Source organism: Parasteatoda tepidariorum, chromosome 7, assembly GCF_982258835.1.
Source record: "Parasteatoda tepidariorum strain Cologne lab strain chromosome 7, Ptep-v5.0, whole genome shotgun sequence".
NCBI lineage: Eukaryota > Metazoa > Arthropoda > Arachnida > Araneae > Theridiidae > Parasteatoda > Parasteatoda tepidariorum.
Window position 1 is genome coordinate 62,991,497 of NC_141761.1, and position 27,207 is coordinate 63,018,703.

The 27,207-nt window shown below is 29.6% G+C and overlaps 1 protein-coding gene across 1 annotated transcript; it reads left to right on the forward strand.

Moving 5' to 3' along the window:
• Window positions 1-1,405: 1,405 nt before the first annotated feature.
• LOC107456137 (uncharacterized) lies at window positions 1,406-24,563 on the forward strand. The gene is made up of 5 exons (XM_016073921.4): window positions 1,406-1,574; window positions 12,651-12,786; window positions 12,856-12,998; window positions 17,514-17,661; window positions 24,309-24,563. Exons 1-5 carry the CDS (start codon window positions 1,532-1,534, stop codon window positions 24,448-24,450), a joined length of 612 nt encoding a protein of 203 aa, XP_015929407.2. The 5' UTR covers window positions 1,406-1,531; the 3' UTR covers window positions 24,451-24,563.
• Window positions 24,564-27,207: the final 2,644 nt, after the last annotated feature.

The window sequence follows — 27,207 nt, forward strand, 5'->3', positions numbered from 1 at the left end:
CGAGATCGCTTATTATTTCTTCTTATGAAAAAAAGTTTCATTTAAATGAATAGTCAAATAGCTTTCTTTTAAAACATTTGTATCTCTCTAGTTTTACATTATCTTGAAACATTCCATTATATTTACATAACGATATTTAATTTTACATAACTTTATTACAATAATTAAAGCAATTATTTTAAAACTAGAAAGCGTAAACTAAATACAAAAATAAATAAATGTTTAATATTATATTTTTGTTTGTCAGATGTTTAATATTACATAAAATTTTAATGTTATATATTTGTTTGTAAAATATTTACTAAGTATATATTATATTATGTTATGTTATGTTATACTCAAAATTAACAATAAACGACTTGGCGAGAAACTGATTTTTATTGGTGTATAGAAGTCTTCTAGAACTATAAGGGGACGTTATACCACCGGAGAAACGTTTCAAGGCGAATTCTGTTTTTATCTATATTAGTAATTTTAAATTCAAAGTATTAAAAAAAGGAGTTCAGATATGCCAAAAGTCATGAATCATGAAGTTGCAAATTCTAAAAATGTTTTTTTTTTTTTTTTTTTTTTTGTAAATATTCAAAAAGGGGGGGGGGGGAGAGAATCGCAAGATAACTTAGGATTTCGCTCTGTAATCCAGTCGTAATTTGTTTGCATCTTGATATTTTGAAAAAAAAAAAAAAAATCAGCATTTGAAACTTTTTGGTTTACTCTCGGTTCACCTGAGACCCCTTTTTCCTACAAATAAAACTTTAAATTACCTCTGCAGGTGAAGTAAAATTTGTCAGGAAAAGTTTCTCCCGAAAGTATATGGCGTTCTCTTATTGAAGAGGTGAGTTTTAGAAGGGAAAAAAAATTTTAAAGGCAAATTTAATTTTTAAAATTATTTGAAAGAAAAATAAAACAATTTCATTCAAAAAAATTAAAAAAATTAAAATTAAGATTTAAAAAAAAGTTATTAAAAAAATTTAATTGAAAATCTAATTTAATTTAAAAAGTCAAAGTTTTATTAGTTAATTTAAAGTTAAAATTTTATTAGTTAATTTAAAGTTAAAAATAGTTTAGAGTTAAAATTACGTTCAAGGAAAAATAATTAATTAATAATTAAAAAACAAATTGAGAAATTGAAAAAAATAAATTTTGGAAATAAAAAATTTATTAAAATATCGCGAAATTAAGTTTCCTCTTTAGAAAACATCCTAAATCCATTGAATCACTTTTGCAGCTTTATTTAAATATGATAAACTTACAAAACTTGGATTATTTTTAAGGCATTCGCATGTAACACGAAAGATTTGAAACGCATGATTAGGAAGCTCGTATCTAAATACCAGACTCACGGATTCCATTAAGTGAGAGAAGGAGAGAGGTCAGTCGTTTCATCTCTTGATCGCCGAAGTGATATTCAGTGTCTTCCTGCGAATTACGTCAAAACAGGAAGCCAATTAGGGTGAAGAAGATTTAATTTGGAAGGCAACTGATAATCATAAACAAGTTGGGATAGAACATCGTTGTTTACCGGCACAGAATGAGATTTAAATTTCTTCTTTTCTTTTCGCATCTTTGTTGGGGTGAGTAACCCAAGGAATATATAAATATATATTTTTTTAAAAATTATTCTTTTATTCATAGTATATGCTAAGTGAGAAATACAGGTTAAATTTTTTCATTTTATAATTTTACATTTTAGTTTTCACAATGTTTTCCTTTCTGAACAAATATTTCATTGTATACATATTTCATCATATATTTATTTTTTACAAACTACAAAACACAAAATTTTTAATTTCTTAGGAAATAAGAAATAGCTGATGATAGATTTGTTTAAAGATATTTTTAGAAAGTTAACAACGATAAAATATTTAAAAAGTCTTTTTAATTGGTAGTGTCAAGTTTTTATAAATATTTATTTGTTTGAAAGCAATTAAATACTTGGTTTGAAATGCTTAAAATATTCTTTTTAATGCAAATTAAGCAAAAAGAGAAACATCAAAAATTTATGAATTGAAAAAAAATTTTATTTTAAATAATCAAACTTAAAATACTGTTATCTTATTTCCTGAAGAAGTTTAAAATACCATGCGTAATCTGTATTGATATTGTAAGACAATTTGAATGTTTCTGAATATATTGTTAAGTAGACTAATGAGTTAATATTAATTAATTCCCAAGTATTTAGCATAGATTAAAACGCATGATAGATGAATACAAACAAATTTAAAACTTTCTAGCCACATAGACTTCATTCTCAAAGAAAGAGCCCCCTTAAAGTATTGTGCATATATTAATCATTTCAAGTTTTCTGTCATGTACATTGCGCAAATAAAAAGAGAAGAGAACCTTACTAACTTTTGATCCACTAATCGTATTGTCACGTGCTAAGATGCACTCTTATTGGTTTAGAGAATAAACTCAATCAATCATCACAGAGAATAAGCACAATCATCAATGGCACAATCATCGGAAACGGCCATACTGTCCTCAACGTTGTTTCATACTCTGAGACTCAATGTATTAAATATTTTAAATTAAGCCTGACAAAATAAAGAGACCGAAAAAAGTTGGAAAGATTAAACAGGATATCCCAGGGACAGTCAATTTGTATTTACATAAAAAAGATAAAAATAATATAGAATAAAAATTTTGTGATAACAGATGAAAATGGTTTGTTGTCAGTTTAACAATTTAAGAATTGTCGGCCTAAAACCAACACGCTTTGATATGTTAGTAAATAACGACGGACCACCAGCTGCACTTTTTGTGTTTTATTAATAACAACAACATTAAGTATAAACAACAACAACAGCTGGAGATATTGTGGATTTCGAAAGGGTTTAAGAGATATTTATCCACATCTAATGTTTATCGAGTCTCATAGGAGAAGTGATGATTTAATCTCGTTCCGCTAGGGAATGGTGCGCATGCGCCAACACACCGCCCAGCCTTGCACTGTTCACATGCAAGAACTTGACACTTTTTTTTTGCACTTATACATTTAACATATAATTTCACAAAAACTTTAACATTATTGAGTATTATAACTTTAACATAACTAATACTCAATCAGAATCTTTGAGATACATTTAACATTTTTTACATGAAATTCTAATAAAATACAAGTGTTACATAAAATTTATACAAATATTTAGATGAATATACAACTATTTAATTTTCTATCGGCAGTACACTCAATCTGGAAACTGACCTTTTATATACTCCCTTACAAGTTTTTACTTCAACTACCCTTATTTGATTATCTTGTCCAGGATACAGTTTTACTACCCGACCCAAGACCCATTTGCATGGGAAAAGGTTTTCTTCTTTTATCAAAACCATATCCCCGAATTTTAAATTTTTTTGATTTTTTACCCATTTTTTTCTTTGCTGTAAGCTATTCAGGTAAGAAAGGCTCCATCGTTTCCAGATTGTTTGTACTGACTTCGTAATTCTCTGCCAAGAGTTTAAACGACTTGGCTCGATATCAGTTGGGGATGGTTCAACTATGGCCGTTATCGGCCTCCCTATTAAGAAATGCGCAGGTGTCAGCACTTCTAAATCTTCAATATCAGAACTAAGAGGAGTAAGAGGTCGAGAGTTCAATATTGCCTCTATTTGAGTTACGAGTGTTAAAAATTCTTCGTAATTAAATTTAGAGTTACCTGCTACACGCTTAAAATGAAATTTAAATGATTTAATGTTTGCTTCCCAAAGTCCTCCCCAATTTGGGCTCCTTGGGGGAATAAAGCTCCATTCAATTTTTTCTTCGCCAAAAAATGCAAATAATGATTCCTCTCGATCCCTTACCATCTTAAACAAACAATTAAGTTCTTTATTAGCCCCTACCATGTTAGTTCCGTTATCTGAAAAGATTTTACGACATTTACCCCTTCGGGCAATGAATCGTTTAAGCGTCGCTATGAGAGCTTGCGAAGTCAAGTCACTGATTGGCTCAAGGTGTATAGCCTTTGTTACTAAACAGATAAATATACAAACGTAGATTTTAATTTCAGGACCTTTCCTCTGATATTTATTTTTAATAAAGAATGGTCCGCATAAATCCATTCCAGTAGAACTGAAAACTTTATCAGGTGTTATTCTTTCTTTTGGCAAATTACCCATCTTTTGATTATACTCCTTAGGATTTGCTTTAAAGCAAACTACGCAACTGTGCACGATTTTTTTGCACAAATTCCTACCATGAATGGGCCAATATTTTTGTCTAACCTGAAAAAGTAGATGTTGTGCACCAACATGAAAATACTTAACATGATAGTATTTAACGATAATTTCAGTTAACTTACATTTAGATGGCAATAAAATGGGATGTTTACTCGAGTACGATAATTGAGAATTTTCTAGTCTGCCACCCACTCTCAATAACCCCTCTTCATCTAGAATAGGTGATAGATTAAAGATCTTACTTTTATTGGAAACGCTACCTCCTGACTTTAGAGCAGTTAATTCTTTTGGAAACTCTTGCTCCTGCAAGCAGCGAATTAGATAGGTTTCAGCAATGGAAAATTCTTCTACCTTCAGAGGACCAAGAATCCTTTTCTCTGGATTTCTCAAGTTATGAATGTACCTGAAAAGATAACTACAAATTCGAACTATAGTTAAAAATCTATTGCTACGATTAATCAGATTATCAAAAATGGTTTTGTCATGATTTAAAGTCAAGACTGTAGTTTCTACTGAGTTTTTGGATTTTGGTTCTGGTAAATATTTTTCTTCATTTGGCACTGGACAGTCAAATTCACTCACGAGTTCATCGGACAACAAAAATGGAGGACCATGCCACCACTTTTTGCTGTGCAGAAGCGACTCTGCACTGAGACCTCTTGTCAACAAGTCTGCGGGATTTTCTTTACCGGCGCAGTGAAACCAAGTATTAGGATCAGTCAGCTTAGTGATTTCTCGAACACGAGCGACGAATTGTTTCCATTTTTTCTGAGATCCTCTAATCCAAAACAAAACTACTTTTGAATCGGTCCAATGAAACACTGTGCACTGTCTTTTCTGATTGAAGATTTTCAGCACTTTGGAACTCAGACGTGCAGCTACTAAGGCTCCTAGAAGCTCAAGTCGAGGCAAAGTAACTCCTTTTAGTGGTGCAACTCTGCTTTTCGAAGTAACGAAATTTACATACACTTTGTCTTGTATTTTAAGTTTCACATAAATGGTAGCTCCGTATGCAAGTTTCGAGGAATCACAGAAAACATGCATTTCTACGATGTCACTATTACTGTTAGAATCTAGCACAAGTCTTGGAATTTTAAGTTCTCCCAGGAGTGGTAACTCTTTACACCAATTTTTCCAACTTTCCATAATGCTGGGTGGGAGATTCTCATCCCACGAAACTTTCTTTTCCCAAAGTTTTTGAATGAGGCATTTCATCCGTATAGTGAAGGGAGTAAGCAATCCCATTGGATCGAAAATCTTTCCGATGGTCTGCAGAAGAAATCTTTTGGTATTTCGGCAGTTTGAAACGAATTCTAAAATACCTTTTGTGTCTAATATCAAGCAATCATCTTCAGTTTGCCAGGTCATGCCTAATACCTTAGCATTATTAGTTCCTAAGTTTATAGGAATATCAACTGGATAAGTGTCAAAGGCTTCTTCTGACCACTGACTCATCAAGGTGGAGTCGTTGCTAATCCATTTTCTCATCTCCATTCCAGCTTCCTTCATGATTTTCTTCGCACTTCGGGATATTATAAGTGCCTCTTCTCGGGTATCTTGACCTGTTATCCAATCGTCTACGTACATGTAAGAATCTAGATGATGTACAGTCGTGGGATATTCCTCTCTGTATTTTTCAATGTGATGTTTGATGGTGGCTGCTAGTTGGAAAGGGCTAGTATTAAGTCCAAAGAGTAATCTCTTGAAACGATAAATTCGAAGTTTTGATTTTGAGTCTAAACGAGGATCACTGTCTGTCCACAGAAATCGTACTGCATCCTTGTGCTTATCCGCAATGCAAATTTGTAAAAAGGCCTGACGAATATCTGATGAAATAGCCACTCGGCTTAGTCTAAAGTTGATAAGTATATCGAAAAGGTTAGGGTAAAGGTTTGGACCTGGCCATAAACAGTCATTCAATGAAAGTTCGTCTACCTGGTGAGATGCTGCGTCAAACACTATTCGAGTTGAAGTTGTAACGCGACCTTCCTTTTTAATGGCCTGATGTGGTAAATAGAACAAGGGTCTATCAAAGTCCGATTCAGAACTCTCTACTTCTTCGATTATTCCTTGGTCCAAATAGTCCCGAATGATATTTTGGTACTGAGAATATAATTCATTATCGAACCGCAATCTTCTCCATAAATTAAGAAAACGTTGTTTTGCAACGCAAACGTTATTCGATAATTCTTTCCAGTGTTTACGGAATGGTAGTTCAACTATATCGACCATCTTTATATTGTACAGTTTGTTCAAAAATGTTCATGGCTTGATCTTCTTCTCGAAGACAAGGGTCGTCTTTTATACCGAGAGATTCAAGTTCAAAAAAGCGTTTTAAGGTATCGTCTATAGAATCATCGTTTTTGAGAAGAAGACACGAATTTTCATTATTAATTTTTGATCCTTCGAATGCTGAGTCAGCGATTTGATTTTCTGACGCCAGCTGTTTTCTGTTCTCAGCGATAGCTCGTCTGAAACATAATGTATTCGAATGGCGTTGACCACAATTACATACAAAAGACGATTTACATTCCCACTTTTTATGATTTTTTTTCAAACAAATTTCACATAGTTTATGATATTTAACAAGATCAAATCTTTTATGCGGTGTTAATTTCAAAAATTTATCACAGCGAAATATAGGATGTGATTCTTTCAAACAAATTACACAGTTTTTATTCTCTATATTTTCATTCATCAAAACAGTTTTGTTTTTAAATGGGAAATTAGTTGTTTTCTTAATTGTTTTCGTTTCTGAATAACAATTTCGATTTACCGATAAGAGAACAGCTTCGCGTTGTTCTAAAAATGTAATGAATTGTTCGTCTTTGGTTTTTTGTATTAATTCGAAGTTCTTTCGAGTTTCTTTATCTAATTTGTTAAGCATTATGTTTTGAAGAAAAATGTCAAATAAATCATTTCGTTCATATTTTAACACTTTTAAAGCTCGTAAATTCTTTTGAATGCAATCTATCATTGCACGAATTTCTGTAGCATTTTCACGTTCTATATTTTTAAAATTTAGGATGGAATTTACATGCACATCAACGATTAATCTTTTATTATCGTAACGTGAATCGAGTGCTTCATACAATGAAGAAAATGTGTCAAATGTGGAAGCAAATTCTTTTACTTCATTTGAGAGACATGAGTTTAAATAATAAAGTTTTTGCGACTGCGTGAGTTGATCATTAGAGGTGATCAAGTCATCAAACTGATTTTTAAAGGTACTAAAGTGTTCATATCTTCCCGAGAATGTTGGAAGTATAATAGGTGGAATTTTTGTGTTAGTTATATTTTCAGTTTGATTACTGTATTTAACATCTTTTACAGTTGATACAGTTTCTTTTTTAGAATCAATTATAAGTTTGAGGCTTACCTCCAAATCTTCTAGACGAGATTCGCATTGTTCGATTTCTTTTTCGAATTCCTCTAATTCTTGATCAGTTATTTTTTCAATACCGAAAGAATGCACTCTCAATTCATCAAGCTTAATTTGTAATTGCTCGACTTTTTTCAATTTCACTTCAAGTATGGTATTATTAGGAATATCTTCAGATACACTATCGACAAAGGTTTGTATTCGAGTAATATTTCCTTTCAAGGAAATTTTTGCTTTATTTAGTTTCACTATAGTATCCATAGTTGTAGTTTGATTCGAGCGCTCCGTGTGCTCGACGTGCCAGACAATGTCGGCCTAAAACCAACACGCTTTGATATGTTAGTAAATAACGACGGACCACCAGCTGCACTTTTTGTGTTTTATTAATAACAACAACATTAAGTATAAACAACAACAACAGCTGGAGATATTGTGGATTTCGAAAGGGTTTAAGAGATATTTATCCACATCTAATGTTTATCGAGTCTCATAGGAGAAGTGATGATTTAATCTCGTTCCGCTAGGGAATGGCGCGCATGCGCCAACAAGAATCATGATTATTTTCCTTAGAAAACAAGAAGAATTTACCTTTACGTACAAGAATTTCTTTTTAAAGTTAATGTACATTGTGAAACAGACTAACTTTATTATGACTGAAATACTGGTTTGATCAGAATTTGATTTATTCTGTACATTTGAGAGCTTCAAATGTAATTACAGATTTTGTTTTTAGAAGAAGAATATTAGCCTTAGCAAATGTGAACATGAAAGTTATGAAGGAAAATTATATGATCTTTCATTACAATTAAGTTAAAGATTAAGTTATTAATTTAAAGATTAAGTAAGTTGAGTGTTAATGTTCAGTGCCATGGGTGTCCCTAAAGCAAGAGGAAGAAAAAGAATTTGAAACATATTTTAAAGAAAAACCGAAAGAAATATCGGCTTGCTATATGTCGTTGCTAAGGATACCGAAGCACTCTTCTCAATGAGTACATTCTCTACATTTTTGATCTTCAAATGTAATTAAAGATTTCGTTTTTGGAAGAATATTAGCCTTAGCAAATATGGAGTTTCTTCATAACTTCATAAACATTAAAGTTATGAAGAAAAAATATGTATCTGTTTATTAATATTAAGTTAAGTTAAAGATTAAGTAAGTTGAGTGTTAATGCGAAGTTATCACGGGTGTCCGTAAAATGAAAGGATGAAAATAAATATGAAACATTTATTTTAAAAAAAAAAAAAGAAAGAAAGAAATGAGAGATTTGCTGTATGCGGTTGCTATGGAAACCAATGCATTCTTTTAAATGAGTTTTAAAATTAGTTACAACTTCCTTTAACACATGGCACTTTCTAAGAAAAATTAAAAAATGCAAAATGAGATTTTCTTAAAAATTTAGAAATTTTTTCAGTTGAGCATTCATTAAAACAAGGAAATTTAAATTTAATTGCCCAATATCTTAGTATTATTAAAATTTCCTGCGCTATTGTTTTATTTTTTAGTTATCAGTGAGAATATTTTTTATTGGTTTGTTCAGAAAGTAGTTACGTTCCCCCCCTCCTCCAATAGAGACTTAAATGTATTTTTCACAGACAACTTAAGTCACACTTAAGTTACATAATATTTTAAAGTTAGGAAGAAACATTAAAGTTAGGAAGAAAAAATATGTATCTGCTTATTAATATTAAGTTAAGTTAAAGATTAAGTAAGTTGAGTGTTAATACGAAGTTATCACGGGTGTCCGTAAAATGAAAGGATGAAAATAAATATGAAACATTTATTAAAAAAAAAAAAAAAAGAAAGAAAGAAATGAGAGATTTGCTGTATGCGGTTGCTATGGAAACCAATGCATTCTTTTAAATGAGTTTTAAAATTAGTTACAACTTCCTTTAACACATGGCACTTTCTAAGAAAAATTAAAAAATGCAAAATGAAATTTTCTTAAAAATTTAGAAATTTTTTCAGTTGAGCATTCATTAAAACAAGGAAATTTAAATTTAATTGCCCAATATCCTAGTATTATTAAAATTTCCTGTGCTATTATTTTATTTTTTAGTTATCAGTGAGAATATTTTTTATTGGTTTGTTCAGAAAGTAGTTACGTTCCCTGCCCCCCTCCAATAGAGACTTAAATGTATTTTTCACAGACAACTTAAGTCACACTTAAGATACATAATATTTTACATTTTGACAGCTGATATAGCAAAGGTTATGCTTGCGAAAATGTTCGCTAGATTCTACGCAGTAGTTTTCGGTTGAAACCCATTCAAATAGGTAAAGTTAATGCTGCATTTTTGCCGTATATATTTTTTTATTTTTAAAAAAATGCTGTTCAAGCAAGAAAAAAAAATAATCCGATGTGTATGGAGATGATGCATTGACAGCAGTGACGGCGGAAGTATCTCAAAGAAAGGGGGGGGGGAGCTCTCTATCTTTTATATATATATATATATATATATATATATATATATATATATATATATATATATATATATATATATATATATATATATATATATATACAGTGGAGCATCGTTTATACGACGCCGAAAGGACCACCGAAAAACGTCGTATAATCGATTTTTACTTCTAAAACGGAAACTAACTCTGTTTTCAGTTAATTTTAATGTTTAACGTGTTGATTTACATAAATTTCTAAATTAGACAAAGCAAAATAAACAAATAACCAAAGGAGAAAAATTGCAGTGAGCCATTTGAATGTATGTTACCTGTAATTATATTTTCTTGCTATTATTCTCTACAATGCTTTGAATAGCGAGTTGAAGTTACTGCTTTCTATGATGCAATTTTAAATTTCTAATCACGGCCAAATCTAATGGCTGAAGCGCACTTGTGCAATTTGCAGGAAAAAAGAGTGCTTTTACATTTTCCAAAATAATTAGTATCGATGGGTGCGCTGGACATTTGTCGATGAATAGCAAAATTTTTCATTTTTTCCTTTTCATAACATTGTCTAGTTTTTTCAGTCATCTAGCAAAAATTACGATCGTCATCCAAGCATTCATGTTGGCAAATTCCGCCCTTTTTTAAAATACACAAGAAAAAATAAAAAATTAAATAAAGAATAAAATCTAAAAATCGACGTATAACCGATTCTGTGCGTCGTATAAACGATATATTTTTACGTTAAAATGAATAGGAATGATTTGGGACCACACTAAAACGTCGTATAAATGTAAACGTCGTATAAGTGATCGTCGTATAAACGATGCTCCACTGTATATTGTATATATATATATATATATATATATATATAAGTATTTTAAGATTAAATAAAATCGGTACAGAAGAAGAAAATCAAAATCAATTAACAAACTACCTATCACCTTGTGAAAGGAGCACTACTTTGCATAGCATCCTAACTATCAAAAAAGAAAAAATATTAAAAAGAAATTGAAGTGAATGCGCTAACATACATGGCAGCATCGTCAATGGATCGTTATGACGCAGTCAGAGCAGGGGCAGTTTTAGCGATTGGCGGTATACTACCTGTTCCAAAAAAAAAAACAAAAAAAAAATAAACCAATTGAAAGTCAGACATTGACTATATACCGAAGATGAAGTGCATAGAATCACCAGACGGGAAGCAGAATTTATCGGATGGATTTAGAAAGTTGAAGGATCGTGTACCAAACAAGTATGTGGTTCCGAGAATGCGTAAAAAGATGAAGAAAAAAAAATCTGTAAAAACAAAACAAAAGAAAAAAGTTCTAAAAACATTAAATATAATAAATGAACCTTAATAAAACGTATAAATATGTAGACAGGCACCCGATTATATTCCAAAATAATCCAAACGAGAACCTTCAATGCTTAGGTGGCCCTTCCATATTTTTATAGCTACGTATTACTTCGCCTCGGAAGGCAGGCATTCTTCTACTGTATCTCAGGTACATAGTCTTATATCGGTATATAGCCGTCGTTTGCTTGAAGTCAGTATAAAGTTTTATCTGAAATTTATCTCAGGAATATGAATTTTTTACTGGAGTTAAACATAATCACAGAAATTATTAAAACACAAACACTTTTGTGAGATAATGCAAAGAACTTTTATAATTTAATTTTCTTTTAAGCTAAAATTGGAAGAAGTGGAAAAGAAATACTAGGTCATAAAAATCATGTTAAAGGTTTGAAGTAACTTTTGATAGACAGTGAAATGTGTTTTTTTTTTAAAAACTATATTAGCTCAAAGAAATTGAAAAATAAAAAGTTTTTTTTTCAAATTAAAAAAGAAATGTAAATAAGTAATAATCACTTTTTATAAGGAATTTTTATTTCGACCAAAAAAAGTACAAAATATTTTCCAATATTCAACTACTGGTATGAATTTAAGTAGTATGCTATACTCAAACCAATTACTGAATTTTAACTCATAATAATACTAAATCTTAATCTCTTAATTAATCTCTTAAATAAGTCTCTTGCAATAAGGAAAACTCTCAGTCCTATGAAAAATACAGATAAAAAGAATATATGCGTTATAATGAGTGTTAATAAAATTCATATTACTTCACATCGCACAATTTTAGATTATAAAAAAAATATTAATCTTGGAAATACTGAATCTTGATATGGATTTACGGTTTTATTGAAATTAGGTTTTGTTAAAATTCTGTGAATAAAAGGTCATGAACTAAGCATAAATGTATGTTATCAATGCTCATCAAACTAGTTGCATAATACAACATATTTATAAACATTCTAGATTACTTTTCGTTTTTTTTTTCACTGTTCGATAAAATTTTAGTATGATGTAATAGATTAAAAGAAATCTTAACTTACAAAATTAAAAAAATTAAACTTAACGGACTATTTTCATTTTTAAATTCAATTTTTGTAATTGGGATTATATTTTTTTGGTGCAACTGAGAAGAAAATATGAAGAAATAAATGCTGGAAATAAACAGTTAAAAGAAAAAGAAATATTAAAGAGGAAAAAAAAAATCATTTTTTAGTTCAAATAGTTTTTATTCTGAATAAGTTTTATTTTGAATAATTTACGATTTGTTTTTATTAATATTGATTTTTATTATATTTACAATGATTAATTTTTATCTTTATCAGTTTTTCAGATAAATTCTGCTGAAGTAGTTTGTAGTGAAGATATTCATATTGTTTGCCCAAATAAAGACATTTACGAGATTTTCAGTGAAAGCAGTTTTTCAATTCTAAAGGATGAGATGCTGATTAAGCACTGCAGGTCAGTAGAGATATTGTATTTCAAATGACTCTGTTTGACATTTGTTTAACATGTGTTTAATTTTGATAGGGACATAATTATGGACATCGAGTGCAAAAGCAACTTTTTATTAACATGCCAAGAACAGTCGCATCCTTCTTATGTAACGATGACCAATGGCATCAAAGGAGTATTTACTGACATGTGTAATGAAACATCTAGTTTACGAAGAGGTCAGTAAGCATTAAATACTCTGTAGAATGTTCTCTAATCCCTGCCCTTTACACTATGAGTGTTTAAACACTGTATTTTGCCTCACTAGTAAAAACAAAGCAAAATTATCGTGTTTTGGATGGAATTCATCTTATCTATTCCCTATCTTACTTATTCCCATATTTAAACTTCTCCGCCCTAAACCGGGTAATTTCCAGTCTTTTTAACATTACTTAAATTATACTTGTATAATACACGGAATATATTCCGTAACTATCGTCTTTAATATATATTTTGGAGACCTTAAATAAATAAATAAATAAATAAAAATATGTGCATACACAAAAGGTTGCAAATTAATATTGAAGCGAGGAAGAAACAAAAACAATATCAAATTCTGACGAAGCACTAATAAGGAAAGCAGGGAGAATGATGTTAAAACCTGGTTGATTGTCAGATTTCAATACTGCTCCTCTTTGTTTCCTTTAACAATTAAACAGGTTTTGATGTTTTCAGTCTCGCTTCCCTTAGTAGTAAATTGTTAGATATAGATAGCGTTTACCTCTCCCCCCCACCCTTAAATGTTAATTTACGACTCCTAAAGTTAAGATTGTTTTATTTCATGAAATAAAAAGTGGCAATACGCAGCCTGCCACATGTGAAGTACAATTCACATATATTAGATTCCTTATTCCTCGAGAAAGACAAGTGCTCGTCGGCGCCAATCTACGGCTATTCTATAAAGAACTTCTGCTTTCAACATTTTACCAATTGAAGCTGTCTATTTCCATCAATTTATGTTTTATAGAACAAAAATAGAGAAAGTAAGAAGATCACCAGTAGGTTGTTAAAGAAGAAAGAACAAAAATAGCTTTAAACAAAGTAGACAAGAAAATTGATGTATAATGTATATTGTTTATATTCGCCATGAACCCGTAAGTTAAAATTCTATCAGCTGTCAGGATAAGACCTTCCGGCAAGCCACAGTAGGCCCATCTCTGGTTTATAGAGTTTAAATAAAAAGTTGTCGATTTTTTGAAAAAAAAATTACTTTATGACCTTTTCTATACTTGATATATTGTTTGACTCAAAGTATAGAATAATATTCAAAAAACTACTAAATTTAAATCAAAAATACTAAAACCCACTAACTGGAAACAAAAAATATTGCTCCCATTTTCTTAAACGACATCGTCTACAAACTCACGTGTTTTGTTTAAATTCATTTATTCAAAGTTTCGTCTTTCAATCTATTTTTCTCAATTTGAATTTTTTTCATCTTGTGCGTAAGATTATTCGACTTCTATTTAACCTTCTAAGTTAAAACTTGGTTATTGGTTCGAGTTCAGCATACTACTTAAATTCATTCTAGCATTTGAATCACGTTGATAAATATTTTATTTATTTTTTGGTCGAAATAAATTTTGTATAGAAATCCAAACAATTAAATTTTTTCTAATTTGAAAAAAAAAAATTTTTTTTTTCAATTTCTTTGAGCTAGTATTGTTTAAAAAAGAACATATTTGACTGCATATTAAAAATTATTTCAAGTCTTTAACATGATTTTTATCAGCTTTATCATGCGTGCAAAATGGGATTATTTCCCTTTTTTTATTCAAATTTTATCCCCAAGAAGAATTTAATCATGAAAGTTCTTTGCATCATTTAACATAAACATGTATGCTAAATATAAAAATGCGATGATGGCGTCACAAGATCTAATGAAATTGTTGACGATACGAAAGTTTGACTCTTCAGAAACATCAACCATCCAATCAGAGATTCGAATGTTATTAAATCAGAAATTATCGTTACTTTAACGAATCTTTTCAAATACGAGCTATAAATCTCTATATAACACATAAACAGAATGCATTGCAGTCAGTACATTCCTATTAATTATGGTGGGATTCATGGCGAGATACAGTTTTCACACCAGTAATAATTATTTTTCTTATTCTAATTTGCTATCATTACGCTTTTGAATTTGATTGTTTTCTAAATTTAGAGTTTAAAACTAAAAAGTTGCTTATTTTTTATAATCTAATTTTATGATACATTTTAATACGCTACATTTTAAGGTAATTTATTTAAATCGGAATCTAAATTTATTGACCGCTTTACAATTATTATTTTTTGGCGTAAATCACATTAATATGCTAATTTAAATTAAATGATTCAGAATTTAACGATCAGCTTCATGCACAAATTGTATTAAATATATCAGCCTCCGTAATGAACGAAAATATTAAATTACGGTAGTACACTCTCCAAATTTGTAATAATAATATACCTATTATTTTAAATGTTATTTTAAAAAATGATTACCAAGCAAAATTATTTATACTTTATAATAGATTTTACTAAAATCATCGGGGAAATGTTTTGATAGTGGGGGAAAATAGAATTTTCTTTGGTACGTATTCTTTAAGTAATTATTAAAGCTATCGTAGAAGAAACTGTTTTCTGTCAAGGAAAAGAATTATTGCGAAACAGTCATCCGGGATTGGTGAGCGTTAGTGAGCAGGAGCGTTGCTCCCTAGAGTATATAAATAATGTTTGTGCTAATGTTAAACTCATGTAAAAAATTCAGAATAAGTTACGTTTTAGAAAAGTTATGGAAAGTTAAAATCAAAAACTGCATATTGATGATTTCTGAATGAAATCAGAACCACCAGCACATTTTTTATATTTGATAGTTTATTTATAGTTTAGTTATTTATAGTTTATAGTTTAAGAAATACTTTAATACACACATTTTGGTAAAATTTTCGTTTTAAACTTAATAACAAACTTTAAATTAATTTTAATAATATTTCTTAAATAAATTATTTCCGTTTCTTTTGACTTGTATAAAACATTTTCGACTAAATTTTTACATATAACTATTAATTCCCCCCCCCCAAAAAAAAATAAAACTAAATATTATTAAAAATAAATTATATTTATCCTTATTAAATGATATATTACATTGATTATTTCGAATTATTTGAAATAATTACTTGAAATTGACTGTTATTAAATGATAAATTACGAAAAAATATTAAAGAGAAATTGCATTGACTATTATTAAGTATTAAATTAAATTGATTTTTTGTTAAATAATACTTTGCATTGGTTGTTAAATAACAAATTATCTTGAATATTTATTTTATAAAAAATCACTTTAAACATTAATAAATATTGAGCATCTTAGAATGTAGTTAAATAGCCAATTAAATTCAATACTATGAAATAATAATCATCTTAAAAGTTATGAAATAATAATTGAAATTTAATATGATTAAAACAGGAATTGCTTTGCATATAATTAAATGATAAATTTATTTAGTGTTATTAATAAAAAATTGTAACGAATAAATTGAATGATAAATCACTCTGAATATCGAAGGAAAATTCTTTATTACGACAAGTCTTGATATCTGATGGAATTGTTACTGTAGCAAGCTAGTCATTATAAACGATACATTAAGTTATTGTTAAAATAACAGTAATTAGAACGAATATTTTTCTTATGTTGTCTCATTAATTTAATTTTTGTTCTTAAGATCAACGTTCTTAACTAATCGTTAGGAACGTTGATGTAGGATTTCCATATTTCTACATTATATCACGTTTTAAAGGTTTATTTTTTCACGTTTAAAAATTTCGAATTTTGTTTTAATTGCTGGAGTATAACATGGTTGCCGACCGGCCTGTGTAGGGGGCAGAAACTGTCCTTGCATCAGAAAGGTCCTGGGTTCGAATCCCGGGATCTTTCTTTCGCTCTCTGTGTGTTCTATGTCCTTTCTCCTTTGTGTGTGAATGTGACCCGCCCTATAAACGGGTTGTGGTTGTGTGAATGGCGTGGCAGAAGTTGAATTCCTGGCCATAGATGGCGCCACTGAAAAACAGGAACAATCTCTCTCTCACTGTCTAAACAGGCATACGACAAAAAAAAAAAAAAATACAAGGTTACTTTACCACCACTTTTTAATCGGAAAAAAATAATTTGGTCGATAGTAACCCTTTATAAACACATACATAGAGGGTAACCAACATAACTCTTAATATTTATAACATAAAGTTTGCTTTATAAACATTAAGGTTTAAGTTTATAAAAAGCAAATAAGGTGAAATAATGCTAATTTTTTATTTTTTCTACATTAATACCAGAAATAAATAAAAAAAAAAAAGCCTTTCATTTTGCTCTTTTTTTCATAAATTGCTCACATAAGCAGTAGAAAAATACATTTCTCTCTATTACTCTCTCAAAATAAAAATGACAAAATAGAGGACGCTAATTAATTCTCAACTAGGGGTAAAGATACACTTTTCATATCTTTAATATCAGCATCTTGAAACTTGTGAAAATAGCAGAATATTCTCGTAATATATGCTTAATATATTACGAAAATATATTTTTGCAATATATAATTCTCGTAATACTCGTTACGTTAAACTTCTATTATAGTTGTAATAGTGTTTTTAAACAAAATATTTACGTTTCGCGCATATGTTGATGATGTCATAAATAACTTTCGATTCTTCTTTAGATTATCTGCTTCATGGTCCATGTATGAGTAATCAAACTGAAGAATACGATGAATGTCTCTTAAATTCTATTGTGAGTGTGGCACATGATGAAAGCGAAAATTTCGTAGACAAAATGAGTTCCAAAAAGATAATCGAAAGATTTTGCAGGTTAATTTTTTTTATCAATAGTAATTTCTCACTGATTTCTTAATTTTTTAAACAAAAGTATTATTTTACAAGCTTATGACACTGTCAACATCTTTATCTGAGAAACCTTGTTCGAAAGATTAATTCATTTTATTTACTTTTAATATTTTAATGGATTTAATTTATGACTCTCATGTAGGAAGTATTTACACTTACATTTTTGATTTAGAAACTAGAGTTGCAAAACTAGGTGAATACCTGTTCTTCGTACTGGGGGAATAAAAAAAAAATTAATTAATCAGTACTGAACAACATTGCGAAATCTTGCACAAAATTAATAGACATGTACCGACACAAATGAAATGTTTACTAGAAGAACCAGGTAAGTGACATTTTTAGGAGTAATAATAAATCAGGGAAAATAACATTAAGTGGTTACAATATGAGCATGCATAATGTAACAAAATTATTTTTACTTTCACTTTAATCTTAACATAACTAATCCGCATTATTTTCATTTTCAAATTAGACAGTGGTTAATAAACCAAAACAAAGAATTGTTAGTTTTCCTTCAAATAAATCGGTAATAAAATAGTTCGGAAACCAATTTCTTCCATCGTACCCTGATTATCTGAAAAGCAACAAACTGAACCCTGATTACACTTCTTACCATGCCTCTCTGAAAATGTCACTTACCTAGTTTTTTCACTAAGCTCTTCAATTAAGCTAAAATAATGTCCTCTTTTTAAATTTATTATTACTTGTGGCTCCTCCCGGTTGCTTTACGTTATTATAAGAAGAAAACACGCTTTTTGTTGCTCATCCTATCTGAATTTAGATTAACTGTATTTAGCACCACTTGGATTGATGATATTGCTCGTGATCAACTCATGATATCATCACTATCAAATAATCTTTTCCGGTACATATCCATTTCCAGAGGCCGTAAGACGCTTATTTCCGCATTATTGAAGTATTGATGAACTTTTAATAATCGCCAAATATATCAGTATGATATTTTATACTTATGTTTGTACATTCGGTACTTTTTAAATAACTCTAAAACACTTGAGTGTTGCGCAAAATTCATTTTTCAATGGCAGCAAACTAAAACTGAAATTTTAAAAATAAATAGAATTCTAACAAGACGTTGATAAGAACTTTAGAGTATGATCATTTTTTTAATCTAACCTTTAATTTACTGTTTAAAATATGTATAAATATTGGTGAAAAAATTCTTTCAATTCTAATTCTTTAAATATTCAAACACTAGGTTTGAATAACATTGGAGAAATATTTTTTGTAATTACGGAAAGCCCATTGTAGAATTTTATTAAAACTGCACCAATTACCGCAATACCAGCAGTACATAGTTCCAAAATTAATTAAGCACCGTCTGCATATGGCGATTTTTTGCGGTTCCCCCAAGTGAATTTCTCATTAACTTCTTCTCCATCATTGATTTTCTTTTTTAGCACGTAGCTTACTTTTTTTTATTTCAATCAATAAGTATTACTAAAATTAATTAAGCACTAGAATAATATAGCGAATAATATCCCCAAAGCGAATAAGCATTTCTTTTTTCCATTTATTTTGCATTTTAGTTGATATATTTTTTTTAAAATTTCAATTAATGCATATTATTTACATTAATTAAGCATCCTTGTTGTCAATAATAGTATGGTAATATTTTACTGTTCCTCTAAACGAACAAGTCCTTTACTCCATTAAATTTACCTTTTAGTGCATAGCTTATTTCGTTTATTTCAATATGCATATATTACCTAAATTAATTAAGAATCTCTGGCGTCAATAATAGTATAATTTTTTACATTTCTTCACAGCGAATTAGTACCATTTTCCAATAATTTTGCCTTTTTAGTACATAACTAATTATTTTCACTTCAATTACCGTTGATTTTAAATTATTTACTTTTATTGAAGCATATTTCAATAGAACTACTATGGGTCAAATGAACACGTGGTATCAGATAATTTTAGACTGCTACCACATTAGTGTTGTTCATTAAATTTGTCTGACATATAGAATAAAAAATAATTAATTATTAAAATATGTGCAATAAATGTTTGATAAAATAGAGCTATAAGCTGGGAAATATCACTGTTGTTATTTTTAAAATATTTGAAAAATTTCGCTGTCTACAGTTAAATTTGAAATATTGGCTAAGGAATAACCAATCAGAAATCTTCTTCTGATGATTGAGGGAACTATTTTTAACTTTTCCATTGTTGGCAAATTCAACAATTATTTTTGCTTTTGGCAACTTATTTGTTGAGTATTAACACAGATTAACACATCTTCTTCTGATGATTGTGGGAATTATTTTAACTTTTTCATTGTTGGCAAATTCAACAATTATTCATGCCTTTGGCAATTTAATTGTTGAGTATTAACACATTGAGTATTAACACAGATTTATAGTAATTTCTCTAAACAATAATTTTGCAGTTGAACATCAAAAACTATTCTGTTTTCAATAAATCTACTTAAAAGCAACCATGACTCATTGAGTATTAACACAGATTTATAGTTGTTTGCTAAAATGAGTCTTAATGCCTTATTCTCTGACTAGTAGATAAAAATTTTCAATGATAAGTTGTGTTAAAATGATATCACACGTAAGATCTGTGAATAGAAAAAGTGCTCAAGAAGTAGTTTGGAATTTTTGAAACAATCGTAGAAAAAATGCCGACAGAAGTGACACTACTTATAATTGTACTAAATATTTGTGCGGTGATTTATTATTATTTTTAAATTTAACTTTAATCATTCTTTTGCATTTGAGATAAAGGACTTAAGTTTAGAGAGAGAAATCCCCCTAAAAATTCATCTTTTATACGTAAAATTGTATTCTCTTAAATAATCACCAAAACTTGCAAAAAGAGTTTCTTTGAAAAAAAACGAGGAATAATTAATAAAGAAAAATCGAGTGTTGAACTACAATAACTGTACTTCAATGCAATTGATATGTTCCAAATTTTGAGAGCAATGCATAACTTTTTTTTTATCACTAATTTCATTCAAGTCTAAATATCCTTTCAAATTTCTACCCATTCGTTTCCTCTATGGTTTTCTCCAAAACTGAATTGTTATATTTTAGCTGCATTATAAAGATTTATTTGTTACTTTTTTTTTAATATCATGCCATCTCATTTCACTAAAAGTTCAAAATTTAGAATGATGTGATAATAATAAAGCTTTTTAACGTGTAAAGAAACATAGCATTGTTTTAAACTTTGTTAAATGATTCTATTTATTATTCTTATCGAGTAAATAAATTTTACGACGGGTCATATTTAAGCATATGTCATTTAGCAGGAATCATTATAATTAAATACAACATTACATTTAAACCTGTCAATTGGTTTTTAATCTACCAAGTTCAATTTTCAGGATGTTCTGTAACCTCAACTCTTAATAGATATTTCTAGAAGCCTAATAAAAAAATTAAAAAAACTTTTAAAAAAAACTATAAAAATTATTCAAAGTTAGAAAAAAATAAAAATTAATTAAAGTAAGAAAAATAAAATTGAAAGGATATAAATATCATCTTCAGCTCACCCGATTATATTCACAAAAATAGTGTTTTCAGATATTGTATTAATAAAAACCAAAGCAAATAATATAAATACAACAGTGTGGAAGAACACCAAAGAAAAAAGAAAGAAGGAAATCGACATGTAAAAACATTTTATCAAGTGAAAATCACAATAATACAAGAAAAATACAAGATAAACACAAATAGAAACATATAAAGAGAGGGGAAGATGCATGTCCTGTACGTTCGAAATTCCAGCAAAAATTATTTAAAAATATATTCATAACTAAGAACTTTAAAAATATATTCGTAAGTTCAAAATGTAGAAAAAATATAATTCAAAATTATTTTTTTAGTGCTCCTCACACTATTGTATTGATATATTTTGCTTTGGCTACATTGATACATTATTAGAAAGCACTCCTTTTTGCGGAAATAATCGTGTGAACTGATGAAAAGATTATATCTTTTTTTTCCGGATTTCTATTACTTTTTTTCGGATTTTTATTTTTTTTTCTTCCCCTTTTTTTCACTGTTCTGTAATTTTTTCATGTTTTCTCCACATTCTGAACTTATTTTATGAGTTCTATTTACCTGCAGCCTATGCGCTGTAAATTATTCTTTTTCCTGATTTTCTTCGTTTTTTTTTCTTTATATATATATATATATATATATATATATATATATATATATATATATATATATATATATATATATATATATATATATATATATATATATATATATATATATATATATATATATATACAGTACTGGTCAAAAGTTTAGACTCACTCTAACGTAAAAATCACAACAAATTAACTTTATTTTGGCAAATAAAGTTAACACACTACACTATATTTGCAAAAATAAACTTGTCTAAAAATACACTTATGCGGGAAGAACTATAATGTTGTGTATAACTTATGAATGTCGCCCAAACTCGGATTCTTCGAAATATCCTTCTTTAACTGTAATCACAGCAGTGCATAATTTTTGGCATCCTTTCTATTAGTTTTTGCAATGTTTTAGTTGAGATCTGGTTAAAGCAACTAATTGAAGATTCTCAAAGTTTATTTTGATTGGTACATAGCATTTTTCTAACATTTTTATCAAATTCATCCCACAATAGGATTAATATAGGGGGATTGAGGGGACCAATCCATATATTTCAGTACTTTTTTTCTTTTCTTTTGATGCAATGCAGTTTCTACACAATTTCGATGAATGTGTCAGATCGTTATCTTGCTGAAAACTGAATCCGTGTTCAACGATTCTGCGTCCACATGGAAAAACGCAACTCTGCAATATTCTGTGATAATATTTTTTATCCACAATTCCCTCTATTCTTACAAGATCTCCTTCTTAGTTCACGCAAAACATCCCCAAACCATGACTGAACCTCCACCATGCTTCACTACTGGTAGTAAACAGTGATATGTCATATGTTCACCAACTAAACGAAGTGCATACTGCCTTCGTTTGCTTTTAAACAACTCAAATATGACTCGTCAATAAAAAAACGTTTGACCTCTGTTCTAAAGACCAGTAAAAATGTTTTTTAGCACATTCAGAAGAGTGTTTTTTAGTAGCTACACAACCTTTTAAATTACAGTCACGAACTCGACGTTGTACAGCAGTTAATGACACTGTTTTCTGCCCAATAGTTTTCAATTCCTCACGGATTTCTGGTACTGTTCGCGTCCTTACTTTGAATGCAGATAAACTTATCCACCTTTGGACGTTATTCTAAGTCACCCTGATTGTTGCCGGCTCTTATTTTGTCCAGTTTCTTACTTCCTTTGAAAAGTTCCGACAACAGTGGTCAAAGAAACATTAGTTTTAGAGGCAATTTATCTACTTGAATAGCCTACTCTATCAATTGCAATAATAACTGCACTTTTTTACACAGTTATTTCTGGTTTTTGACCCATATTTCTGTATTAAATTGTATAAAAAAATTTAAACTTTTGTTTTTAATGTGCCCAGGTTATTCTGGTAAAATAAGGCTACAATATCAATATTTTAAACGTTTTATGTACATGAATTTAACTTAAAATTAACATTGCAAAAGATGAAAAGTAAATTGTTTATAAACTGAAAATTGGTGAAATCTCTTAAATAAATTAATTTTTTTTATAGATTGGGTATTTACATGCACTTTCGTTTATTTCGTAACCAACTACAGAATAGACCCAAAATAAAAATAAAATTAATGAATAGTTTTAAATGGAAACAGCATTTTGAGAAGTTTGTTGATGTTTATGTTTCATAAATTACATGTTTAAATCAGAAATATTTAACTAGTTTTGAAAGTTTTCAGATAAATACGAGTGAGTCTAAACTTTTGACCGGTAATATATATATATATTACTTTAGGAGTCGCAGATAAATATTTAGTTACATAAGGACTTTAAAGTTAATAAGTTCAAATAGCAAATGGGGGTTTAAAATGCTTAAAAATCTAAATCTGGAATGCATTCATTTTTACCCCAAAACCATTTTCAAGCATCCTTCACCAAAAAACAGTTGGATTTAAATTATTTTAATTATTTTAATGATTTTAATCCTTTGCTCTTAATGATATTGAAAGTGGTTGGTTTAAATGTAAAATACGATTTCGCTTTTTATGACTAAAATAGGAATTTGTAACTCCTAATGTAAATAGTTTTTTGAAATCATATTTTCATCGTGAAATTGTATAATAAGAGCCATCTTTACACAACAACTTACATTCCCTCTTCTTTTTTCATATATTTTCGACGACCTTACTCTTAACTCTAAATCTTAAATGAGCTCTAAATCTTAAAAAAAAAATAGCGTATATGTACCAAACATACATATTACATTTTAAAATTTATTTAGAATTCAGGGCAAGTTCATTTTATGATTTTAATTTCTATTTGACACTAGATTGTATAGTTTGTTCAAAGATTGTGCGATCACTAAAACTCGAGAAAACTTTGCACTAAAACTGCAGCTCATTTTGAAACTCTCGTGACAACAGCAATTTATGGTTTAAAAAATGCTAAATGCTCATATATGGATATTTGATTTATATAGAATATTCTGCAAGTTCAATTTATTTTGATTTCTATTGGACTCTAGGTTGTATCGTTTGTTCAAAGATTGTGCGACCACTAAAACTCGAGAGAATTGTGGTGATGCCGCAGCAGATCATTTTGATATTCTCATGACAAGAGCAATTCAAGATTTACAAAATGCTAAGTGCTCATATCTAGATATATGATTTAAATTCGTCAATCAATTTTGTAATCTCATCTATTTTCATAGTTATATGATCATGAACTGCATTGTGTATATTCATTAATTTGTAAAATAAAATATCAACAAAATATGTCATTACTTTGTGTAAAAAATCATTTCTGTCAGCTGTGAGCAGTCACTCATTCATTTAACAAATATTTTCATAGGTATAATAAACAAAAAAATAATAAATTGTAAGCAAATTTTTTAGAATTTTAACAGTTGGTTTTTATCTGTTAAAATAGTTTTCAAATATACATTTAAGTCGTTTAAATAAAAAAAAAAAAAAAAAAAAAAATATACATTATTCGTACAAATAATAGAAGTTATAGCATTTTTCAGATGCATATTTTACAGATTACTGACGAGATGTATTTAGAACTTGCCAGTGATAAATATGAGATTTGACGATTTTCTTACGTACAAATATTTTAAAAATTACATATATATATATATATATATATATATATATATATATATATATATATATATATATATATATATATATATATATATATATATATATATATATATATATATATATATATATATATATATATATATATATAAACTGCTGTTTGTAGAAAATGCAACACCATGAAGGAATCAACAGAATCAAATGAAATTCGCAGCAAATGTCAATTATAGGATATTATGCAAATTAATAAAGTTTCAGAGCCATCGCGCGTGCGTGGCGCGCGCAGCGCCCTCTGAATTGATGCTGAAAGCGTATAAATAAAGTGCTGTAGCGGGACGTTGAAAATAGTCTATGATTATTTGTTAGTGGCAAACGTTTAGTGAGACCTGAGTATGCCTCCACGACGGAAGAATAAGAAATTCAAGCAACTTACGGAGTTTGAACGAGGGAGGATAATCGGCCTTCGAGAAGGAGGATTTTCCTATCGCGCAATAGCAGCTCGTATGCAGCGGAACAGTTCCACAGTGATGCGAGTTTGGAAGCAGTGGACCGACGAGCACCGAACAACTCGAAAAACAGGCACTGGACGACAGAAGGTGACGTCAGAGCGCGATGATCGACACCTGCTCCGCATGGCGGTGAATGATCGCACAGCTTCCTCCAGGCAGCTGGCAGCACATTGGTCTACTGCTACAGGTGTACAATTGTCGGCTTCGTCAATTCGTCGTCGTCTGCTGCGCCGTGGATTGCGTGCAAGGGTGCCATTATACAGGATTCCCCTCACGGCGGATCATCGACGGCTGCGTCGGCAGTGGGCTCTTGAGCACAGAGACTGGCGAGCTGATTGGCACCAAGTTGTCTTTTCAGATGAATCACGCTTCAATTTGTGGACCCATGATGGCCGTGTTCGTGTTAGACGTTATGCCGGTCAACGCTGCCTTCCTGAGTGTATTATTGAACGACATAGTGGTCGAACACCCGGAGTTATGGTCTGGGGTGCGATTTCGTATCATGGACGATCCAATTTGATACGAATTGAGGGTAATCTCAATAGCAACAGATACGTCCGTGAAGTGCTACAGCCCGAAGTCGTTCCTTTCCTTCAAGGCATCCCTGGAGCTATCTTTCAGCAGGATAATACACGCCCACATGTTGCGCGGACTGTTAGAGACTTCTGTTCAGCACAACGCATGCAACTTCTTCCTTGGCCTGCTTATTCGCCGGATATGTCGCCTATTGAGCACGTGTGGGATATGGTTGGTCGGCGTCTCACTCGTGATCCGCGTCCTGCAGTTTCCAAAAACGAACTTTGGTTGCGCATACAAGCGATATGGAATTCTCTTCCTCAAGCAGATATTCAACATCTGTTTGACTCCATGCCACGTCGTATAGCAGCACTTATTGCAGGGCGTGGTGGCTGCACCAAATACTGATTTCGGACGCTTAATTTGTTTCTTTTGTTTTGAAAATTTCATCATTTATTTGTATCAGTACAAGTCGTTTCTGCATTAAATTTCATTTGATTCTGATGATTCTTTCATGGTGTTGCATTTTCTACAAACAGCAGTTTATATATATATATATATATATATATATATATATATATATATATATATATATATATATATATATATATATATATATATATATATATATATATATATATATATATATATATATATATATATATATATATATATACTTTTAGAATGTTCTGCTTGTCCTTAAAATATCACATTAAAGCAAATTACGTTTTGAAACGCTTAGGATTTTAGAATGAAGAAAATTGCATGCAAAAAATTTCATTTTATTCATTCTAAAATTCAAATTTATACTTTTAAAACTATCTTACTGATAAAGGAATAAATCAACTTAACCATAAAGATATAATTATGTAGAATTATTAATTATCGAAGCATCATTTTTTAAATCTTAGTGCCAAAACGTAGTAGGCAAAGTTTGGGCGTCAATGTTGTTTCTCTCCTTCTTTGTTTCTTTATACTCTCTATAATGATTTTGAAAGAATAAATTTCTCAATATTGTTTTAATTCTAGAAAATTGCTTTGAATTAATTTAGTTAATTAAAAACCTTTGCTCTAAGAGAAATGGAGTTTTGAAAAATTATTACCAAACTCTTCGATAAATATGACAACGTTGTAATAATAATTATATGATCTCTGATGACATAGTCAAATATTTTTAAATTAAAATCATCGGCTCTTTTTTTTAATTGCACTAATACATAAAAAAATTGAGAATAATAGTAGTTAGTGAGTGGAATTAAAGCTGGTTAACCTTACCATTCCAGGCGTAAATTTTAAA

Bases quoted from the DNA above. Each gene is read 5' to 3' on its own strand.
- LOC107456137 (XM_016073921.4), top strand. From the start codon at position 1,532: ATGAGATTTAAATTTCTTCTTTTCTTTTCGCATCTTTGTTGGG. The intron at 12,999-17,513 runs GTCAGTAAGCAT...ATTCTTCTTTAG, and splicing joins AACATCTAGTTTACGAAGAG to ATTATCTGCTTCATGGTCCA. The intron at 17,662-24,308 runs GTTAATTTTTTT...ATTGGACTCTAG, and splicing joins ATAATCGAAAGATTTTGCAG to GTTGTATCGTTTGTTCAAAG.